The sequence below is a fragment of the Mirounga leonina genome, unplaced genomic scaffold, assembly GCF_011800145.1.
Source record: "Mirounga leonina isolate KUSES-001 unplaced genomic scaffold, KU_Mleo_1.0 Mir_154, whole genome shotgun sequence".
In the NCBI taxonomy this organism is placed as follows: domain Eukaryota; kingdom Metazoa; phylum Chordata; class Mammalia; order Carnivora; family Phocidae; genus Mirounga; species Mirounga leonina.
In genome coordinates, this window is record NW_023270389.1 from 44,406,209 (window position 1) to 44,428,201 (window position 21,993).

Sequence of the window (21,993 nt, forward strand, 5' to 3'; positions counted from 1 at the left end):
ATACAAATTGGAATGTGAAATTCTTTTGTGTTGTGACTGTGGATCAGAGTCCACTGATTAACTTGTTAATACATTTAGGACTCTGTATTCCTGAAGGCTCATTACTGTAACCTCACACCAGTCTTTCTAATTTCTTTAGAAAGAAGCAGAATCAATAACTACCTTGAATTGTCAGGTGGAAAAAACAATTGGCTTAGCCTGAACATGGAATCTTTATTCAGATACATGCAAATGTACTACTTTCGTAAGGTGATCATTTTGAGAAACATTTGAACAGTATAATTACTTGGGAAAATGTTACTTTAGCAGACATCTTTGGGGGTAGTGTGTTAAGGGTTATTACATTACAACTTCCTGAACTGAAATGCAAACTCTCTTAGCGATAAACATCTGTCTTTCAGGTAGCCCATCATAGGCATTATTCCATGCCATATGCTAGGCAATCATCAGTTTGTTGATTGGTGAAATTTTCCACTTGCACAATTTCTGTAATTTTTCCAACAAATTAAAGATGACTCGAACTCACACCTATTTAGACCTTAGGGTTCCCAAGTCATTTCCTGTTGACAGGAATCTGATGGAAGCGTCACCGTCATTACCAAACTGCTGCCGTGGGGAAGAGCTTTATTCCAGACTTTGTCCTGTGATGTGTACTGAGATTGAGATTTATTGTACTCTCTCTTCTCTCTGGCTGTTGGGAAGTCTAGATCCTGTTACCTAGAGGCCCACTGCCTCTCCAGTCTTGAGTGATATACCTGTTAGCTCCCTTAGATACTGTGGCTCTTCATGCATGTGACTGTAGAGAGAGATTAAAGTGTGTGTGCGTGTGTATGCACGCGCGTACGCTCATGTGTGCAGCATATGAAGTAATTGAAGACTGCTCCACATTTAATATGGGGATCACAAATAGGAAAATTTCAGCTCCCTATGGTTTACATCTATTTGTTGATCTATTAAACTCTTTAGTCTTAAGCAATACTTTGTTTTTGCAAAAGAGGGAAATTAAGGTGTGAATGTCCTGCTGAAAGTTGCTGCCGCAGGCATTTCGAACTAATGTTCTCATGGAGAAAAAGCTTCCTTAGACCATTGTGTGATATGCCCTGGTATGTGTAGATTCTACATCATCTTTAGAGGTGGAATACCCTCCCGTTTCCTCCGCCACCATCTGCTCTCTGTGGAAGGACCAGGCACTGCCACGTTCATTAGCTGCCTTTATGGTGCTGAGCTCTTCCCAAAGGGCAGAAGAGAGCACCTCCCAGAAAGAGGCAGGTTAAGCGTATTCCAGATTGTTTCAAATGAACCACATAGAAACGCTGCAGGGAAAAGGCTCTGACAAATTACGCTACTGGGGGCTTTTCTCAGTGACACTTTTCTACCATTGTGAAAAAGTTATAAAATGTCTTTTCTTTTTTTGGTGCTCAGATGAGTATAGGATCAAACCGGTGGAAGAGGTCAAGTACATGAAAAATGGGGCAGAAGAGGAGCAGAAAATAGCAGCCAGGAACCAAGAAAACTTGGTAAGATTGCATTTCTCGTATAACAATGAATTTTGGTGACACCATTGTAATAAAATCTGCCCTGCATGTTTCAGCTGTAACTTACACATTGGCACAAGATTTCTTGAAAATGCTATTGCTATTTATAGCTTGCCTGGAAGCTGCACGATCACTCCTGTATCCTGTTTGTTCCTGAATAAGCCCTTCTTTAATCTTGATAGAGAACGCTCCCCGGGGCGGGGCGGGGGGGGCGGATATAGCAAAATTATTAGCGTCTTAAAATGGTTAAATGTAAAGGAAAAGGCATGCAGTAGGATTGAGATTTATGGGGGGAGGACCAATGTATTTTTTTCCTTTTCGTTCCACCTCTTTCACTCTTACCCAGTCAGAATGAAGCTTCATTACTCTGGACACCGAGTGTTGTGGATAAAGTTGCCTTTGAGAGGATATGTCTCTATCAAAATAGTCAGCAGTTCACATTCACAGTGTTAAAGGTATTGGGGCTTTTGAGTGAAAGTGAGAATGGCAGTGATCTGAAACAGAAAGTTAGGAGCCTCTTTCTTTCATGTGAATTGGTATACATATTACACCTTAATGTTCCGTCTCTGTGAAAACACGTAGTTAATGCCGTATTCGCTGATTTCTTAAAAGACTTTACAAACTGTTAAGAATGTGCACTTACTCCGTGTGTTAGAGCAACATTGTTTTTGTATTTTATTTTGGGATTAATTATTTGCTATGCTTTTCATGTTTGAGTGGATGTATTTTTAAGAAGCTTGAAACGTCATGAAGTGTTTTCACCTGACTTAAACTCCTTTTTCCATTATGTGCTTTGTTTTTGTTTTTGTGATTTCTGCTACAGCAGAGGGAGTTGGCCAGCGCTCATGAGTATTTCACGCTGTCATTTTCTGTGATACATTAATGAACATAATGGGCTAATTCTTCTCTCCTCTGTTCTTCTCTAAACATCCGATCTACACCTTAAAATACTGAAGTTACCAACAACTGGCTATTTTAGATCATTATAAAAGGGTGGAAATACTCTGCAATAAAATTTTGCTTCATAAATGGGATTTGGATTTTAAGGTATTGCTTGAGTCACAGAGATTCATCATATGTATGCTCTATTTTAACATTAGCTCTTAGATCTAGAAAACAGTAGCTACGACTAATAGTGGGAGTTACTATGATCCGACTTTTTACATGAATTTTTTCTAACTTTGAATAGATAAATAGATGACCCAAGGAGTTGAAGCATCAGTTGGTTTTTTTCTACTTCATTTTACTGAAAATCAGACTTTGTCCTTTTGCTTGATATAATTTCGGCTTGAGTTATAAATCTCATCTTTAATATTTCCATTGGAGGCTGAAGAGTCTGGCAGTGGTGTTCCTTGGATCTAACGCTAGAGTCCGTCTCTACTTAGCATGCTTGTATCTCTGAAATCCTAAGGGAAGCAACAACATATATCTTACAGCATGTAATATTTTCTCAGTGTGCCCTCTCGTCATATTTAAAGCCGATACAACTTTTTCCGACTCTCCAATTTCATAGTCTCTCAACTCCTTGGTGCTAATATATTCTTTTCCAGCACTTGGTCAGAATGGGCACTAGTGCTTTTCTGTGCAGACTGAATGAAAATTCAAAAGAGAGAAATTTCTGGGTTTTTGTTTTTTTTTTTTACTTGTAGACTATCTGTGACAACCCTCACACCCCTTTTCTGCCAACCAATCAGAGTCCACACCACCAACAGGAGTTTTCAAGAGTATAATGACTTTCATGGAGAAGGAGGAGTAAGTGGTTATCTTTGATTCTGAGATTTCTAGGCAGCTTCCCAAAATTAAATGATTTTTCAGTTGTCTGCTGGTATATTATCTTTGTCATCTGCTCCGTCCTTTGGGATGCATAATCGAGTATGGACCATGCATGTTGTTTGAGAAAACTAATAGGTCTCCTAAATTTGAAGCTTACATTGAGGTGGATGAAATAGATGAAACAATTCTTTATTTTTCCATCCACTAATAGAATCTAAAAGACAAGAAGTTCTTGTTTTTAGTATTTTTAGAAGCTTTTTTTTTTCTTTTTACTCTAACTGTTAAAATTAAGGGGCTCAGCAAACTCAGTCCAGATAGTGTGGCATGCTGGTGACGACCATGGGTTTTGGAGGCAGAAACTGCCTGGGTTCGGATCTCAGCTCTGCCCCTTGCTCAGTGTGGGGTCAAGTTACTTCTATTCTCTGCACCTCCTGCCCATCAAGTGGGGAAAAGGCAGGGCCTCAGGGTGCCACAGTGAGGACAACTTGAGACGAGCATTGTAGGGCTTGGAGTACAAAGCCTGGCACATGGTAAGCACCTAGTATGAGTTAGGCATTATCATATAAAATAAATGGAAAAGAATGTTAGGGTCAGTGTTTCTTTCCTTTTTCTTTTATGTTACTTGGTGAGAGGTTTCTAAATGAATACTTCAGGTTAATGTCAGTATGACATGTATTTTGAAAAATCTTGCTCAGGAACTATGAAGTTATTTAAACAAGTATGTTTCGATCACCTGTTATGGACAAGGCCTTTATTTGTATCAAGAGACATGGCAATACTTAAAGTCACTGTCCTCAAAGAACTTACAGCAAAGTTTAGAGAACAGTTCAGTTCCAACAAATATTTTATTGATTGCCTCTAGGTACCAGCCTCTGTACTAGACTCTGCAGAAAAACACAAAATAAGGAAACCACTGACCCTTACCTTAAGGTGCTCTATGGTAGTAAACAAGGTGAATACCAAAGGACTATAAATAAAACAGGATTAAATACATAAAGAAATGCATAAATCAATCAAGCGAGCAAGATTGACTCCAAGAAGGCAATACAAAGTGCTGCTGATATCAAAGGAGGCAGAGATCTTGTCTGTTGGAGTGTCTGGACCTACTTCATGAAAGAGCTGTTGTTTGCAATGGGCCTCGAAGGATAGGATGAGGAAGGTTGGCCCAGGCAGAAGTGACAGATGGAAAATGCAAGGTATATTTAATGAAAAGCATGTAGTCCTGTTTGGGGAGTAGGAGGGAAGAGAAGGTGTCAGTAGGACAGCAGGGGGAAATTACAACCAAAATGTAGATGGGGTGTTATATAGAGCCTTCATGTCCAGCAGAGAGGTCTGAAATGAATTCCATGGATCACAGGGAACCTTTGAAGGTTTCAAGCAAAGCATTGACAGAATGAGATTACGAATGAGGAAAGTTTATGTGGCAGCAGTGGGTGTCGTATGGATTGGTGTGGGGAGCCTGGGTTGGAGATCATTTATAATAGCTTTTGCAAGAGACAATGAGCCTGAAGCAAGATGGTGGCTGAGAGAACAGAAAAGATTTGGACAAAGTTGCAGTAGAAGCAACAAGATTTGATAGCTTGTTATAGATGTCTAAAGAAGGCAGAGGAATCAGAAGATCATGGTAATTCCCATGGCCACTGGGGGAAGAGCACTGGTGGATGTGAGAATAAATAGTGACATCAAACAAAATGGGAAAATCACTTAGGAAGATAGGGTTTGATGAAAATACAAGAGGTTTATTCCTTCCCTCCTTTTTGTTCATTCGTTATTCATTCTGGCCCACCCTTAAAAACATCACAGTGTAGTCCACAAGAGAGAAAGTGAAGCTGCTGATCACACCGAAATGTAATGAGTGCAGTAACAGAAAGCCTGAATTGCCGGGGTCCTTAGACTCTGTGCTTTGGAGGACTCAGAGGTGCATCAGATGTAAATCTCACCTGAGAGAGCTCATTTTCTGGTAGCAGATAGAAGGCATGAGGCCTGAATGACCATAAGAATCCAAGGTACACTGTGAACATAGAGCTTGGTTTTGAGTAAGCAAAGCTGTAGGAACTTGCAGAACATCCGTGTGGAGGAATCTAGCAAAGGACAAAAGTGAGGGTGTGGAGCTCAGGAGCATTGCCTGGGACATGTTAGGTGTTGAGTATATTTTTGTTTGCTGGAGTGGATGGATGCATGAGTGAATAAGAGTAGTTGGACCTCTAAGTCACAGTAGTTGTCACCTCGTAGTTAGTTGCTCAGTGGTATTTAGATCTCCAGTTGCTTGAGCCCTTTGGCTCCAGTTGCTTGAGCCCTTTGGCTGCCTTCTTTAGACATCTATAACAAGCTATCAAATCTTGTTGCCTCTATGGGTGGAGGAGATTGTGCTGGTTTTCTGAGGGTGATGATGAATCCTTTATAGGTCAATCATTTATGTGTTCTCAGTGCAAAGATGTGCATTTGTCCCAGTTTTCATCATTGTTAGACATCTGTATATTCCGCTTTACTTCTCTCAGACTTTAATTCCTGCTTCAAGAAGGTGATGTGAAATTGTTTCATTGGCTTTGATTATATATAGATATGTATCAATCTAGATCCTAGCTTCGTTGTTTCTAGCTTTGTAATTTTGGTCAAACGTCTAAAACTTCTGAACTTTGACTTCCTCATCTGGAGCCTGGTAATAACAAAATGATTCAAGTATTAGAAGAAACATAGAAAAATATGTTTAAAATCTTAGCAAAGGGAGGTTTTCTTAAATAAGACATAGAAAGTAAAAAGCTTAGAAGACAGAAAAGTAGTTTATTTCATTAGATTAAAGTTAAATACTTTTATGAAACGGAACAACCACAAAAAGGTAGTTAATAGATAGGCAACAGCCTGGGAGAAAATATTTATGACCTCTAAAAGGCAAAAGGTTAATTAATAAGAGATTGATAAAGAATGCTTATAAATAATTAAGAAAAAGATAATCCACGAGAAAAGCAGGTACATGAAATGAACAGAAACAGATGGTTCACAGTAGAGGATATTGGGCAATAAGCATATGAAAAGATGTTCCACATCATTGGTACAATGGATACTCTCTTATCCAACTCGCCGCATAAGAAGACTCTCATAAATCCCTCTCTGAAAGAAGCTGACTGCAGCCTACAGCGTGCTCGCCCAGATGGCTCGTGGTCTACTCTCCAGAACACCTCTGTGCTTGTGCTGCCTCAGTTAAATGTGTTTTCCAAGAGCCCGTGTGGTGGTTCCCAAACCTGTTTATACTGGTTGAATGTCATTGTGATTATGTAATTTATTAAGTAATATGTAAGCCACTGAAACACAAGTGTGGAAAGAGAGCTGTTTCATTGAAAATTAAATTAAGTGCTTTAGAAAGTCTTGATGAAGGCACATGACTAAAAAGCTTGCTGTTAAATTAAATTAAATTAATTTCTGCACTCAGATTATTTCACAACATCTTTATATTCTCACTTCAGTTAAGAAACCAAACCAGGGGGATCTTAGATGTGCTATATGGGTGTGGTTAGTGCAGGAGGAACACATGAACCTCCGTGTGTGGTTCCTTACTTGAAGCAGAAGCCTTGTTCCTACGTCAAAAGGTGAGAGAGGAAATGAACATCTATGTATTTTAAAATAAAATCGTATTTTGCTTAGTGTATATTTACATCTTTATGTAGCCCTGCTTTAACTCACTTTACCATTTAATTACCAGTCCGGATGGCATTGCCTAATATAATTTTTATTTTAATCAGGGAAATGCAAATTAAAACATGATTCCTTAGACTGGCAAAAATTTGAAGCTTGATAATATCAGATTTTGGCATGGTTGTAGGAAAATATGTATTTACATACTGGCGGCAGACATCTTGGAGGACAACATAGCAGTATCTATTAAAATTGAAACATGCACACCCATGACCCAGCACTTCCACATCTTGGTATCCACCCAAAGCAGCTGCCGGTGTGCATGAGGAAGCTTGCACAAGACTGTTCACTTCAGCATTGTGTCTGTTGAAAAACTGGAAATAACCTTCATTCTTCTCAGTAGGAGAATGGTATGGCTGTAATATACTAGAGAGCAATTAGAAAAGAATGAGGTAGAGCTTTATGAACTGTCATGGGGAAGTCTGCAAATTGTATAGTATGATCCCATTTAAGGTTTTTTTAATAAAACAAAATAGCAACACACTACAATTTCTATGAATACTCATAGATGTATAGGGATTTATAGAAAAACCTGGATGGATATGTCCCAAACCATTAACAGTGGGTACCTGAGTAATGGGGGATGTACTCATGCTGAAGCTCACTTTCCTCCTCTGCAAAATGGGGATAATAATTGAACCCACTTGCAGGAAATTGTGAAAATTAAATAAGCTATGCTTGTAAACTCAGCATGGTTTCTGGCATAGCAAATGCCATTGTTGGCTAGTGTCTGCAATGGAGTTGGACTATGTAGGAAGGATGAGAAAGAATTGTATGTGGTGGTAAAAGGGGATTTTTTTTTTTTTACCCTTAAACTTATGGTTTTCATTTTTTAAAGAAAATATGAGTATATTATTTGTGTGATTTGAAGTTAATTTTTTAAAAGGGGAATGGTAGTAGCAAAACTCAGATTGTGACTACTTGGGAATCTGTAATGTAAGTGGGATTATGTCTTTTTCTCATTATCTTAAATATCCTCAGTTTTTTGTCATTCTCTGATATTGATTAACAAAAGGCAGTAGAAGAAAACTCAGGGATCATCCAACTTCATTTGTGTAGGTTAACTACGTATAAATAATTTAATAGGTAAATTACTCCAGAGTTGGCAGCATTCAGTCCCTTCCTTCTCCAAAGTAAATATCTTGACTAATGAAAGGCATTCCAGTTTGAGTTTTAAATTGCTTCCTCTAACTATTTGCTAAAACATTGTCTTGTTTTCCTTAGCAGCTGTCCTTCTTAAGCTATCCTCCCTTAGGAGTTAATAAATTCTTTGATTATGGAGGGGTTTTTTTGATATATATTTCCTAGATTTACATATATTACAATGGCTTTTGATTCACTATTTCCAGATAGTTTTGTATGCGTGAGAAGATTCTTCTGTAGCCAGTGACCTATCTCATAGTTGCACCCACCATGTTTTTGACTTCATCCTTATCCATAGAAGTTGAGAATTGATTTGAAACATGCTTGTCTAAGTCATCACTTCCTGAGTACAATCAAATGATGCTATAAAAAGAATGTTCTAATATATATGAGCAGGAAAGGAGAGTGGAATCAAACTTTAGGTGTGGCTACATCCTCCTTCTACTTGCTGAGTTTGTGAGAGTTTCCATATGTATCTCTAGTGCATTAGATTTCCAATAAATGTCAGAGCATCCAGTTCCAGAATTGAAAACCTGGAGATTAGGAGACCTCTTTGATAGAGGAAATGCGCCAGAAACTGCTGAGAGCTCTCTTTGGAGCAGTGGTTTCCAGCTGGTAACAATCAGCAAGTCGCCCTGCCCCACAGCTCAAGCAGTTCCCTGTAGGCGGCTAATGTTCTCCAAAGCACTGTATTGACGGACGATATGAAACCGGGGATGAGTCTGTGATTCCATTCGTAACCATAGGGTCAATAGGAAGGCTGAGTGCTCAAGACCACAGTCACCATATCACTCTAAATATTAGAGCATACCTGTAAGAAATAAACTTATGTGAATGAACATTGTAAACTTTGAATCACTAATGTTTATTATACTAAGCGACAGACCTTCCAATAAAGGCGTTCTCCTAGTTGGGACCCCTCTAAGAGTCCGTTTAAACTCTTCTTTTTAACAAATACAACCATGTTTACTTCCATGACTCTACAGAGCGCTAATATAATAGCAAAAGACCACGACTTTGAATTGTCCCAGTTTCCCAAGTTATTTAAACACTCTTAGCACTCTTGAGAATAAAGTAAAATAAACTGACAAGAGTAAAGCTGATATTCCAGACAAAGGGTCAAGCTCTGTGGAGCACCTCTTCTCTCTCCCCTCCCTCCTTCCAGGTACAGGTTGGATTGGAGCTCAGGCTGGGGCTGGAATTGGGTGGGTTGTTTGGGGACATCTGGACTTGAGGTAGAGAATTTTTGGTTTATGGAAATTCGATAGGACTGAGGGTTCCCAAACCAAAGTGAAGATGGAGAGTGGTTTGAGGGTATCTGACTTTAGACAAGAGAAGCCTCTTCCTAGAGCAGCTTTGGAAACAGTCACGTTAGCACAAGACCCCTCCCCAAAGTTCACCTGCTTCCAACTCAAGGACCCTCGTTCATATTCACTCTTCTCTCATGCATATGATGTTGACATCAGCCTCTGGTTCTTCCATATAACTGGGAGATCGCCTGAATCTTTTAGTTTCTTTTTCTTTCTTTTTTTTTTTTTTTTAGATTTTATTTATTTATTTATTTGAGAGAGAGAGAGAAACAGCATGAGAGGGGATAGGGTCAGAGGGAGAAGCAGGCTCTCCACCAAGCCGGGAGCCCGATGTGGGACTCGATCCCAGAACTCCGGGATCATGACCTGAGCCGAAGGCAGTTGCTTAACCAACTGAGCCACCCAGGTGCCCAGAACCTTTTAGTTTCTTAAGGGAATAACAGCTCTTATGAGTGGAGGGTTTGGGTAGTATCATTCCCTTTTACTATGTTTGTCGTGGAGTAGAAGGAATTAGAGGAAAGAGTGCTAGCTCTTCATCCTTCTTGGAAGACGTCCTTTCTCCAGCCAGCCTTTTTGTGCTACCTGAGCCAGGCACATTCAGGGTCTTCCAGATTCTTCTAGCACTGTGATTTGTTTTAGAGCAGAACAGAAATAGAGTTTAATTCTCTAAGGATGAGGGATTTGTCGAATCAGCCTTCTAAGTTTCAAGTGTTGTACGGAAGCACAGTTCCTGATTGAGGAACAGAACATTATAAGAATAAAAGAATGCCCACAGAAGTGCTTTGTAAACATAAGCCCAATGCAAATGATAGCGATTGTTGTTGTTACTAGTTCAAAGGACACCTGGATGCGTTCCTGAGGTTCATTGTTATTCCATGGTAGAAACACAAGTAAGGTACAGCATGTACCCTCATAGTACCCTTCATTCTCCCACAAAGAAGGGGCAGCAAAGTGTATACTCAGTAGATACAGAAATCAGTAAATCAAATGTGGGTTTTAAAGCAACTACTGTGAAAAGCCAGGCATAGCAAACCATGACTGAAATCCCATTTCAAATGGCTTTTTCTCTTTCCCATATTAATACACTGAACTGACCATATGCAGATGAACAGAGTTAGGGTGCTGGTACAACATTCTTGAATAAATCCCTATTTCAATGGACTCAATTCTCACTGGCAGCTAGGCATTGTCTGGGGCACTGAAAGAATATGAGGATTGGTGAGGCACCGTTGTAACTCTCGGGAAACACCAGGAGACAGACAGATACGCTGTAAGTCTCTAATAGTCTTTGGGGGAGAACCAGAATGGAATGGGGGACCCTTACTGGGATATCTGAGAAGATTCACAGAGCTGGCATTCCCACAGGGCCTTTAGGGGAAAGCAGGTTTTCATTGGCAGATGAGGTTGGGCAAGGGATTTCAAGAAACAGAATAGTGAGAGCCAAGCACGAAGACGTGGCACAAATAATGAGTGGGTGGGGAGGCGGATGGAGTGTGCTGTGAAGTGTTTTGGTTAGTTGGTGCGTTTTAGCTGGGGTTTTTTTGTTTTTTGTTTTGTTTCGTTTCTGTCACCACATTAATTTCTGGTTTACAGAGAGCCACAGGCTTTCGCCAGTTGGCGGCATTTGTAACTACAGAGTAAATAGAACACACCTCTGCTCCTCTGATTTGAAGATTGAGGGTGTTGATAATGGCTTCCGTTTTCTCAGCATTGTTGCAAAATGTGATTGCTTTTAAATATGCTTTCCTTGGATGCAGGGTGCTGGCTAAAAGTTGTTGGACATAGTTACTCTTGACCTTCTCTTGCCCGGGAAAGGTTGGCTTCTACTATATCCTCTGAAACTTTCCCCATTTAACTTTGGGAAGTACAGCAAACACAAACAGTACCTTAGAGTTCAATTTTTGGCCTTATCTCCAAGAGCAGTACCCTGATATTTAAGGAGAAAATGGAAAGGAGCCCTCTTCAAAGCTTGATTCTGTCTGATCCCCATGGTCATTCTAGATGCCAGATTTATTTATCTCACTGAAACATGGGTATTTTCTACCCAAGTGGCCCAGTTTCAACAACGGAGTGAGGGGAAATGAGTGACAACTGAGAGAGTCGCCGAAGGCTTCGCCACCGTTATCAGAGCTTCTAGAACAAAAACAGTGGTGTGCCTTTTCTGCAGGTTGTTCATATTTCTCTCTTATCTCCTATGCGATGCTAAAAATAAAACCAAAGCATATAAGTTTCACTCATCAGTTGGCAAACTCCGTGAGGTAACTTCACTCGAAATTAATAATTTATGCCCTGGAGGTGAGAATATCAAAAGACATGGTAATGTTTCCGAGTCTGGGCTTTGATAAGTGTCTCTCTCTTCTTGTGGACTTTATCTGTGAGCAAGTAATACCCAGGATTAACAGAGATACAGGATTTGCCAACCTCCTTTGTTTTTAAAAAGTCCCTGGTAATTCTAACCATGGATTCTATACCTGTCGTTCAGAAAAGGTGGGAATAAATAACCAGGCATAAAAAATTCATACATCATCTTTGGAGGGCAGAGGATGTATTGTTTTAGCTTGTCAACATTAAAAAAGATATATGAAGATGCCACTGTAATTGCCTGCTTTGTGTGCGTAGTAAGTCTAATTTAATATATTTCCTCAGTGCTCTGTATAATAAGAGATACCAAATTTCCTCCTTCTTTGAAAATTAAAACAATTGACAATGACAGCAATACTTTCCGAAATGTAATGAGCTGACTCCCATTTTTTTTTTGTTCCTGTCTGCGTGTGATGGTGTACTACAGGTTTTCATTTACTGACAGACTTCTTCTCATAACTAGATCACTTCAAGGCTTGCTTAATTGGAGAAAAACCTTTTTTTTTTTTTTTAAACACTTTATGGATTTGTACTGTTGAGGGCACTTAGACCAGAAACAAGATAGGAATCTGTTGATTGGAACTGGAAAATGAAGTAAAGGCTGCTGCCAGAAACAAAGCAAAAGTTCATTATTAGAAACAAGGAACAGCAACACTGACATGAATCTGGGTTTCTCAAATGCTAAGCCGGGTTCCTTGACTTCTCCTGAAAAAGAATGTCAGGGAGCACTAGCTGTAAGGAAAGAACAGAGAATCTCATTATAGTGAAATACTTCACAGTCTGTGTGATGCCTTAACACTCACAGCATGTAAACTCATATCGAAGAATCAGCTGGCCGGGAGCTGGCGGGCTAGTGAAACCAGATAAACAATACATAGCTATTGGATTTGGTTCACTCCTGTTATTCTCTTATCTAATTGTGCTTTTTATTTATTTATTTTTAAAGATTTTACTTATTTATTTGACAGAGAGAGAGATAGTGAGAGCAGGAACACAAGCAGGGGGGTAGGAGAGGGAGAAGCAGGCTTCCCGCTGAGCAGGGAGCCCGATGAGGGGCTCGATCCCAGGACCCCGGGATCATGACCTGAGCCAAAGACAGACGCTTAACGACTGAGCCACCCTGGTGCCCCTAATTGTACTTTTTAAATTAACTCTTTCATGATTAAATATGTGCTGCTTGCTTAAATTACTTAAAAATATTCTTGGGAAATACAGAAATGAATGAAAATAAAATCAGTCATAAATCACATAACTGTTCACAATTGTATGCCTAATATACATAGAAATATAATTTTTTTTTCTGAACAATATGGGCTCACATCTCTTACAAAACTAAATGTAGTCTTGGGGTGCCTGGGTGGCTCAGTCGTTTAGCGTCTGCCTTCGGCTCAGGTCATGATCCCAGAGTCCTGGGATCGAGCCCCGCATTGGGCTCCCTGCTCTGCGGGAAGCCTGCTTCTCCCTCTCCCACTCCCCCTGCTTGTGTCCCCTCTCTCGCTATATCTCTCTCTGTCAAATACATAAATAAAATCTTAAAAAAAAAAAATAAATGTAGTCTTAATATGTGTCCAGCAATCATAGCCCTAGGATATTTTCCCAAGTGATTTGAAAAACTATAATCAGGTCACCTGACTGGCTCAGTCGATAGTGGGTTCTTGATCTCGAGGTTTTGAGTTCAAGCCCCACATTGAGTGTAGAGATTACTTGGAAAAAAAAATAAAATCTTTAAAAAAAAAAGAAAAGAAAAACTATGATCACGCAAAAATCTTTACGTGAACATTGGTAGTAGCTTTATTCATAATCACCAAAAAACTAGAAGCAACTGTGATGTCCTTCAGTGAGTGAATTAACAAACTGGTTACATCCACATGATGGGATATTATTCAGTGATAAAAAGGAATGAGCTACCATCCATGTAAAAACATGAATCTTATGTGCATATTGCTAAGTGAAAGAACCTAGTCTGAAAGATACCTACGGTATGATTCTCCCTATGTGACATTCAGAAAAAGGCAAAGCCATAGAGGTGTTAAACAGATCAGTAGTTTCCAAGGGTTTGTGGGAAAAGGAAGGTTGATGAGGTGAATCACAGGGGATTTTTTTTTTAAGTATAGTTGACATCGTTGTATTAGTTTCAGGTGTACAACTTACTGACTCTACTATCTTGTCTATTACTCAGTGCCCACCAGGATAAGTATAGTCACCATCTGTCACTATACAATGTTATAACAATGTATTACAATGTTATTGACTATATTCTCTGTGCTGTACTTTTTATCTCTATGACTTATTTATAAGTGCAAGTTTGTACCTCTTAATTTCCTTTACCTATTTCACGCATCCCCCCACCCCACCCCCCACCCCCCGCCCCCCGGCAACCACCAATTTTTTTCTCTGTATTTAGGAGTCTGTTCCGTAGTGAAGCTCTTCTGTATGATACTGTAATGGTAGATACATGACACTGTGCATTTGTCAAAGCGCATAGAATGCTACAAAAAAGAGAGTGAACTTTAATGTTTGAAAATTTATAGAAACATCTAGGAGGTCAGGGGATCCAGGGTAGAATGTAGACTGATAAAGGAATCTAACAGTATTACAAATACATGAAATAACCTCACTGAAGATGGTGGGGGGAAGATGTGCTGACCTAAGTAGCTTTGGAAGTGAATAGAATCTGTTAAAACTGTAAGTAAAAGTAACTGTATATAGGCACTCTACACCTTTACTGTGGAGCTAAGAGTTAACAATTCTAAAAACAATTAATTAGTGGTGGCTGGATTGTGGAGCCAGGTTTCTCACTGTTGGAGTGGGAGGTTGTAAACACACAAGCAAAGTGGCTAGAAGCATCCTGTGGTAGGGCGCCTGGCTGGTTCAGTCAGTTAAGCATCCGACTCTTGATTTTGGCTCAGGTCATGATCTCAGAGTCATGAGATCGAACCCTGCGTCGGCTCCGCACTGAGCATGGAACCTGCTTGAGATTCTCTCCCTCTGCCTCTCCCCCTGAGCATGTGCGCAAACACTCTCTCTTTCTCTCTGAAAAAAAAAAAAAAAAAAGAAGCATCCTATGGCAGTGCATCACAGTTGGAGACATCAGTGAGAATTGATGTTTAGCCAATGTAGATACAGATGGCTACATGTAGAAATATTGATAGATATGTATAAACACACATACACGAGTGGGCATGCATATATTTGTATACATATATGTATACACATGTAGAGACATGGTGTACACACATAAGCGCACACACACACACACGTTTTCTTGCTGTCAGCTAAGAAGACCTAGAAGCAATGATACCCCAGTAGCAGCAAGCATATCCACCACGCAGATCTTGTGTCTAGAACCATTCTCCAGAAAAAAGGAACCAGGATTCCTTGGATACATGGCTTATTATAGGGCTAGGGGATATATATGATGAGCCTAGAGCATTTTGTAGTGCTAGAATATTAGGAAGTGCCCAAGTGCATGCACACATACACACACAATGATGGGTTATGTCACAGGGACACAAGAATCAACTGAAAGAACTTGGAGTGGCTAAAGCTGAAACAATTGAAGCAACAAAATTAATAATATCGTATTAGATTTGCTATAAATCTAGTATAATAATGTATTTACTTTGAACAAATTATAAAATAAATATCCATGAGTCCATACTGATATAAATGACTCAATAAACAAATGGAGAAGACTCTATAAAATTCCAAATCATCTATGTAGTGCTCTGTCCTCAAGGAGGCAAAGCATAACTTTGCATGGTGACTTTCTTAGAAAGAATACTTCATGGATACGGGAGAAAACAGATAACTTTACAGTGGAGAAACATGACAAACACTACCTCAGGCAGGTGATCCAAATGAACAGTGATAAGTTAGGTTGATAGCATACATCCTTGATATGATATGATGAGAATGGCATTTTATCTATGTAGTCTTCCTCCAAAAACCCATAACCTCAGTGTAATCATGAGAAGGAACATCAGACTAAGCCCAGTTAAGGGACATTCTACAAAAAGACCTGCCCAGTACTCCTGAAAACTATCAAGGTCATCAAAAATAAATAAAATCTGAGAAACTGTCACAGCCAAGAGGAACATAAATAGACATGGCAACTAAATGTAATATGGTATCTTGGAAGGGATCCTGGAACAGAAGGACACCAAGTAAAAACTAAGAAAATATGAATATCTTATCAATGTTGGTTCACTAATTGTGACAAGTGTACCATCCTCATATAAGGTGTTAATAATAGAGGAAGCCGGGTGTCCAGTATATGGGAACTGTGTACTGTCTTCACAACTTGTCTGTAAGTTAAAACTATTCTAAATTATGGCAGTTAATTAAGTATGAAAAAAATAGACCTATCCTAGGGACGTGGGTAGGGGCATAGGTGAAATAGGTAAAGGGAATTCAGAGTACACTTACCACAAAGAGCACTAAGTAATGTATAGAAGTGTTGAATCACTATATTGTACACCTGAAACTAATCTAACACTGTACATTAACTATACTGGAATTTAAAAAAAAAAAAAAACAGACTTGTTCTGTACACACTGTGAATATTTGAAGATACCATAATTATCCTTCCATTCAATTAGGATACAGAACTGGGATAGTAGTACTTTTTAAATGGTTTTGAAATAGTCATCACTCATTCCAACAGTGTTGAATTAAATGTATAAATACAGCTGGACAGTACCATTTCACTGGCTGCTTGAGGGTTGGGGTCATTCAGCAGGTTTCAAATTCCTGAAGAAGAGCACCCTTCCTCAGTGTTGTGGACCAGGAGCCTTAAAACTTACAAGGTTCCTGCCTTAACCTCAGGGCAGCTTGTAGTCTTGTAAATGAGATAATTGAGCTAAGATGAAACTCTTTGAACTGGATATTATTGGTCTTACTCACTTTGTTGTAGAAAATATTCTCAAAAGTTACTTCTTTTTTTTTTTATTCTTATGTTAATCCCCATACATTACATCATTAGTTTTAGATGAAGTGTTCCATGATTCATTGTTTGTGCATAACACCCAGTGCTCCATGCAGAATGTGCCCTCCTCAATACCCACCACCAGGCTAACCCATCCTCCCACCCCCCTCTCAAAAGTTACTTCTTAAAAGTATCCATCAGTTTGGGAGTGCATTGAGGTTACCTGCTAATAATACACATATTTTCTGAGTTGGAGCAATGGTAAATTTTTTTCCTCCTTGAACAAGACTCTTTTGCATCTAAGCTTTTGCAATATAGTGATATTTTGCTTTGTTTTAAGGCAAAGACAAACAATATACCTGCAGGGATGAGTGGGAAAAAATAGCTTTTATTTTAAACATAATTTTGGCTATTAAAGACCTCCTTTGTTTTATTTTTTAAATTTTGGTCATTATAATTATTTTCATTCCACCCGTTTCCATGGAAGATTAACTTCCAGTTTTAAAATCTTAATTGGTAATCTAATTATAAAATTTATACAATGTACTCTTCCTACCATATTTCAGTGAGCTTCTGATTTTATCTATTCATTTAAATCTTATCCCTTTGTTTCATGACATTTTGCTTTTCCATCATTTGGTTTTTGTGTTTTGTTTTGTTTTTAAACCAAGAAATCCCATCGGCATTAAGAAAGATTAAGTTTAGGGTTCTGATTGTGTAAGCAGAATCCATATAAGCATTGTGATATACACAGGAATTTTGTGATCAGATCATGAACTTTGTCCGAAGAGTAAACTACAAGAGAAGTTGTAGTGGTTTGTTAGGCAACAATAGATAATCAGAACAGTGGTGTTGTTTTTAACTGATCAAAAGAGTAGAGGGAAGGGTGGTTTCTCTGGGTAGCAGGGTTGTGGAAGATTCTTCTTCTTTTTTTTTTTTTTAAATTCCTTTCTGCATTTAAAATTTTTTCCTCCTTAGTGAACACTGATTACTTTTAAAACTTAGGAAAAGGAAATTATACAAAAAACATTTAAAACACAAGGAGTTATAGTGGAGCAAAACATCATGCTACCTCAATTGTTAGTTGCTGCTTTTTTTGTTTGTTTTGAGAGGGAGAGAGAGGGCTGGGGGTCAGGCAGAGGGAGAGGGAAAGAGAGAATCTTAAGCAGGCTCCACGCTCAGGGTGGAACCCAATGTGGGGCTTCATGCGGGGCTTGATCTCATGACCTTGAGATCATGACCTGAGCCGAAATTAAGAGTCAGATGCTTAACCAACTGAGCCACCCAGGCGCCCCTGTTGCTCTTGTTCTTGTAATGGACATCTCTGTGAGTGGTGGGGAAAGGAGCATTCATCCTGTTTCTATCTCGAGAATCAGTGGAAACTTCATCCTGCCACAGGTGGCGTAGTCTATGAATGAATGCAGCCGTTATGTAACTTTCCAGGACTTAATAAACTAGGGAGGGGAACACATGTGGACAAATTGCTTTGCCTTTTTAGGAGTTCTTTAAAAGACACAATGAAAGTACTGTTGTGAAATTATTTCCATTAGCAAAATGGCAATAATTTTTAAATCTTATTGTTAGAGTTAATGACAGAAAACTTGAGTTAACCAAATTGCCTCAGGAATGGAGTGCGCTAATCAAGCACCATAATTCCTTTATTCTTGCCTTGTTATTGAAAGTTTTTTTTTTTTTAATATATTTGCCCTCTCTGCTTAAAAGTGCAGGATCTTAAATACCAGTAAATTTTTCTTTCATGATTTCTTTCATGATTCAGTATCTTGCCTGACCTTAAGGTCATTGTTAAAACAAACAAACAAACAAAAAATAAGCAATAGATCCAAAAGCTGAAGAGGTTTGACAAAATCTGTGCTAGCCTTCTGACGTTCCCTAGAAAAGAGTTTATTTTTTTTTATTTTTTATTTTTTTAAAGATTTTATTTATTTATTTGAGAGAGAATGAGATAGAGAGAGAGAGCATGAGAGGGGGGAGGGTCAGAGGGAGAAGCAGACTCCCTGCTGAGCGAGGAGCCCGATGTGGGACTCGATCCTGGGACTCCAGGATCATGACCTGAGCCGAAGGCAGTCGCTTAACCACTGAGCCACCCAGGCGCCCCGAAAAGAGTTTATTTTTTATCTAAGCATTATTTTCTCTTATACTTAACCTTCAAGTATTTTTGGAACATCATTCTGTTCCCAGCATTTTATTCTCTTTCTTGGGATCATTAGTGCTGAATTCTCTCTCATCAGCTCAGGTGGAATTTGGCAGGTAATATAAAAGTAAATCAAGTTATTGGCATTCTGAGGCTGTTCAGGGATTTAAATCATGTTTGGTTATTGCTTTAAAAAAGGAGAATACTTTGACAGCACTATGGTAAACTGACTCCATATTTTCTAATCATTTTGCTGAGAACCCACTCTGTTTTCTTAATAAAACATCAGCTTTGAAACATAATACCTCTGTATGGCTAATTTATTGAAAAGTAGCCCAAAATATAAGAATGTTTATGTAGGTACATTTTCGTAGTCCCTCAATACTTTATAGGAATATCCCTCAACTAGAAAATGCTTAGCTACCACTTTGGGTATGTGTGAGATTTTAACATATCCCCTGCCCCCGAAATCTACCCTCAATTGCTTTAAAGAAATAGTTGCTTCATTCTAGAAGAAAACCAACAGAGATTCTGATGATCTCTTATGTAACAGACCACTCCAAAATGCAGTGCCTTAAAATAATAAGTTATTATTATGTTGTGGTTCTGTGGATTAACTGAGTTCAGCTAGACAATTCCTGCTTAGGATCTCTCGCACACTTGCATTTAGATTTTGGCTCACATTGCAGTTACCCCTAGGCTTGGCTGGGCTGGGTGTTCAAGATGCCTCCCTCACAGGGCTGGCAGTTGACGTTGACTATGAGCTCAACTGGGCCATCAACCAACACCTAAAAATTACTTTCCACATAGCGTGGGCTTCTCACAACATGGTGGTCTGAGGATAGGTAGTCATGCTTCTCACCTGACAACTGGCTTCCTAGAAGCGTGGCACTTCGATTCTGTTTGTCAGAGTGGTCACAGAACCTGCCCATATTCTAAAGGGAGTGGAAAAATAGCCTTCGCCTCTTGGTGGGGAAGTAGCAAGGTTTCATGATGGAGGAGCACCAGAAACAGAGATACGTAGCAACCATCTTTGGGAACCGCAATCTCCTACAGCCACCAACCTATTCAAGTTTCAGGACAGGTAGGGACCACTTTCTGTGAAAAGCATTGTGGGCAATCCCACTGATTACAGATTGGAAATTTAGATTTTGTCCTTGGATCTAATTTTTATTTTTATTTTATTTTATTTATTTATTTATTTTTTAAAGATTTTATTTATTTGACAGAGAGAGACACAGTGAGAGAGGGAACACAAGCAGGGGGAGTGGGAGAGGGAGAAGCAGGCTCCCCGCTGAGCAGGGAGCCCGATGCGGGGCTCGATCCCAGGACCCTGGGATCATGACCTGAGCCGAAGGCAGACACTTAACGACTGAGCCACCCAGGTGCCCCTGGATCTAATTTTTATTCTGAAAGAAAAGCTGCCAGAGAAACACAGCTACTTCATGCTTATGTCCTGAGGAAGACACCTTTATATAAGTACCAAATACCCAAATTGCTAAATATATCTAATCCAGGGAGACAAACAAAAAACCTGTTATGTTGTTCATAAGATCTTCTCAGGATACAAGCTGACATCAGTAATGAGCCTAATAGAAGCAGTCTGTCATCAAACGTAGCCAAGCTACTTTCTAACCAGATGACCTTATTCAAACTCCATATGCCTTGATCCCTCATTTATAAAATAAGAAAAATGATTTATACTTTCCTGGGCTGTTTTGAGGAACAAATTAGGTGATTTTTGTAAAACATTTGGTAGACTGCAGCAGATTGTAAGTACTCCATGAAAGATAGCTACTTTCTTCTTATCTCTGTTCTTCTCATTTCTCTTTGTATGATAGGCCCTCAAAACGTACCAGTTACTAGAGAGTTACAGACACTTCAGTGCTTGTTAACTTAGGTTTTACTATTTTGTTGAATACCTTCTATGGAATTTTTTAAATGGAGTCTCCTGACTAATTTCAATTTTGAGTCTTTGAACTTATAAATAATTTTTTACCCCCCACCTCCAATGTTCCCAATATGGCGGTCAATGTTGGGTCATTGTGTTTAAAGTGGAAGATCTTCATCTTAGTCTTAATGTCTAAATTTCAAGTTTAAATGAGTTCATGTTCTTGGAATTTAAGAAAGAACAAATAAAGTGAATTTATAGTACAAGTAAAAATGTGTGTTTAACTAGAATTTGTCATCGCTCATTAATGAGGAAAAACTGTCTATCTCTAGTGGCCCTCTTGTCTCAAGAGTCTGCTAATTAGCTAAATGTTTGGCATATCTCAGTAACCCTATAGCCTGTATAATTAAAATAAGCCTTGAACACACAGTATCCTACATCTTATCTTCCTTTTTGAAGGCATGAGAGCTTTCTAATAATAGTTCCTTAGCACTGAACCGATGTCAGGATAAAGAGAGAGAACATGTCCACCAAATGAATCTTCTTATTTTGTGCATTTTTAAAGAATGTTAAGTGGGAAGCATTTTTACTTTCTAAAAAAGTTCTATTCTGCTTTTAGAGGAAAAATAGAACCTCTATAAAGTTAGAGCTTCCAGTGATTTCCTAGTCATTGAAGAGAGTAGAGAAGGATATAACATAGATGGACAAGTTTAACTGTTGAAGTCGTTCATTTAATATTTACACAGAATTCTGGGAGCATCATGAAATTGAAACGTTATATATTTTTTTAAAGATTTTATTTATTTATTTGAGACAGAGAGAATGAGAGAGAGAGAGCACATGAGAGGGGGGAGGGTCAGAGGAAGAAGCAGGCTCCCTGCCGAGCAGGGAGCCTGATGCGGGACTCGATCCCGGGACTCCAGGATCATGACCTGAGCCGAAGGCAGTCGCTTAACCAACTGAGCCACCCAGGCGCCCGAAACGTTATATTTTTTTAAGTCTGGCACTAGTTTAGTAGAGCATGCTACAAGTTGAAATATTTTCTCAAGAACCCAGGGAGAGAAAAATGCCTCAACCCCATTATTTATTCATTCAGTCAGTCATTCAACAAATATTCCTTAATCACCAATTCCATGCCAGTTATTGTTGGTTTTAGGGTTTGTGTGGAATACCTACAGTCCTATCTAGAAGGGGAAGGCAAACCAGTGAGC

At 39.0% G+C, this 21,993-nt stretch overlaps 1 protein-coding gene across 4 annotated transcripts in view; it reads left to right on the forward strand.

Annotated features, from left to right (window-relative positions):
• CUNH1orf21 (chromosome unknown C1orf21 homolog) overlaps window positions 1-21,993 on the forward strand; it is a 214,703-nt gene that overhangs the window by 112,606 nt on the left and 80,104 nt on the right. For 3 of the 4 annotated variants that reach the window (XM_035010645.1, XM_035010644.1, XM_035010646.1), the window contains exons 3-4: window positions 1,423-1,517; window positions 1,886-1,990. In XM_035010645.1, coding sequence (XP_034866536.1) covers window positions 1,423-1,517; window positions 1,886-1,990 — 200 coding nt within the window. The remainder of the gene's footprint in view (window positions 1-1,422; window positions 1,518-1,885; window positions 1,991-21,993) is intronic. The other variant, XM_035010647.1, reaches the window with a different exon arrangement.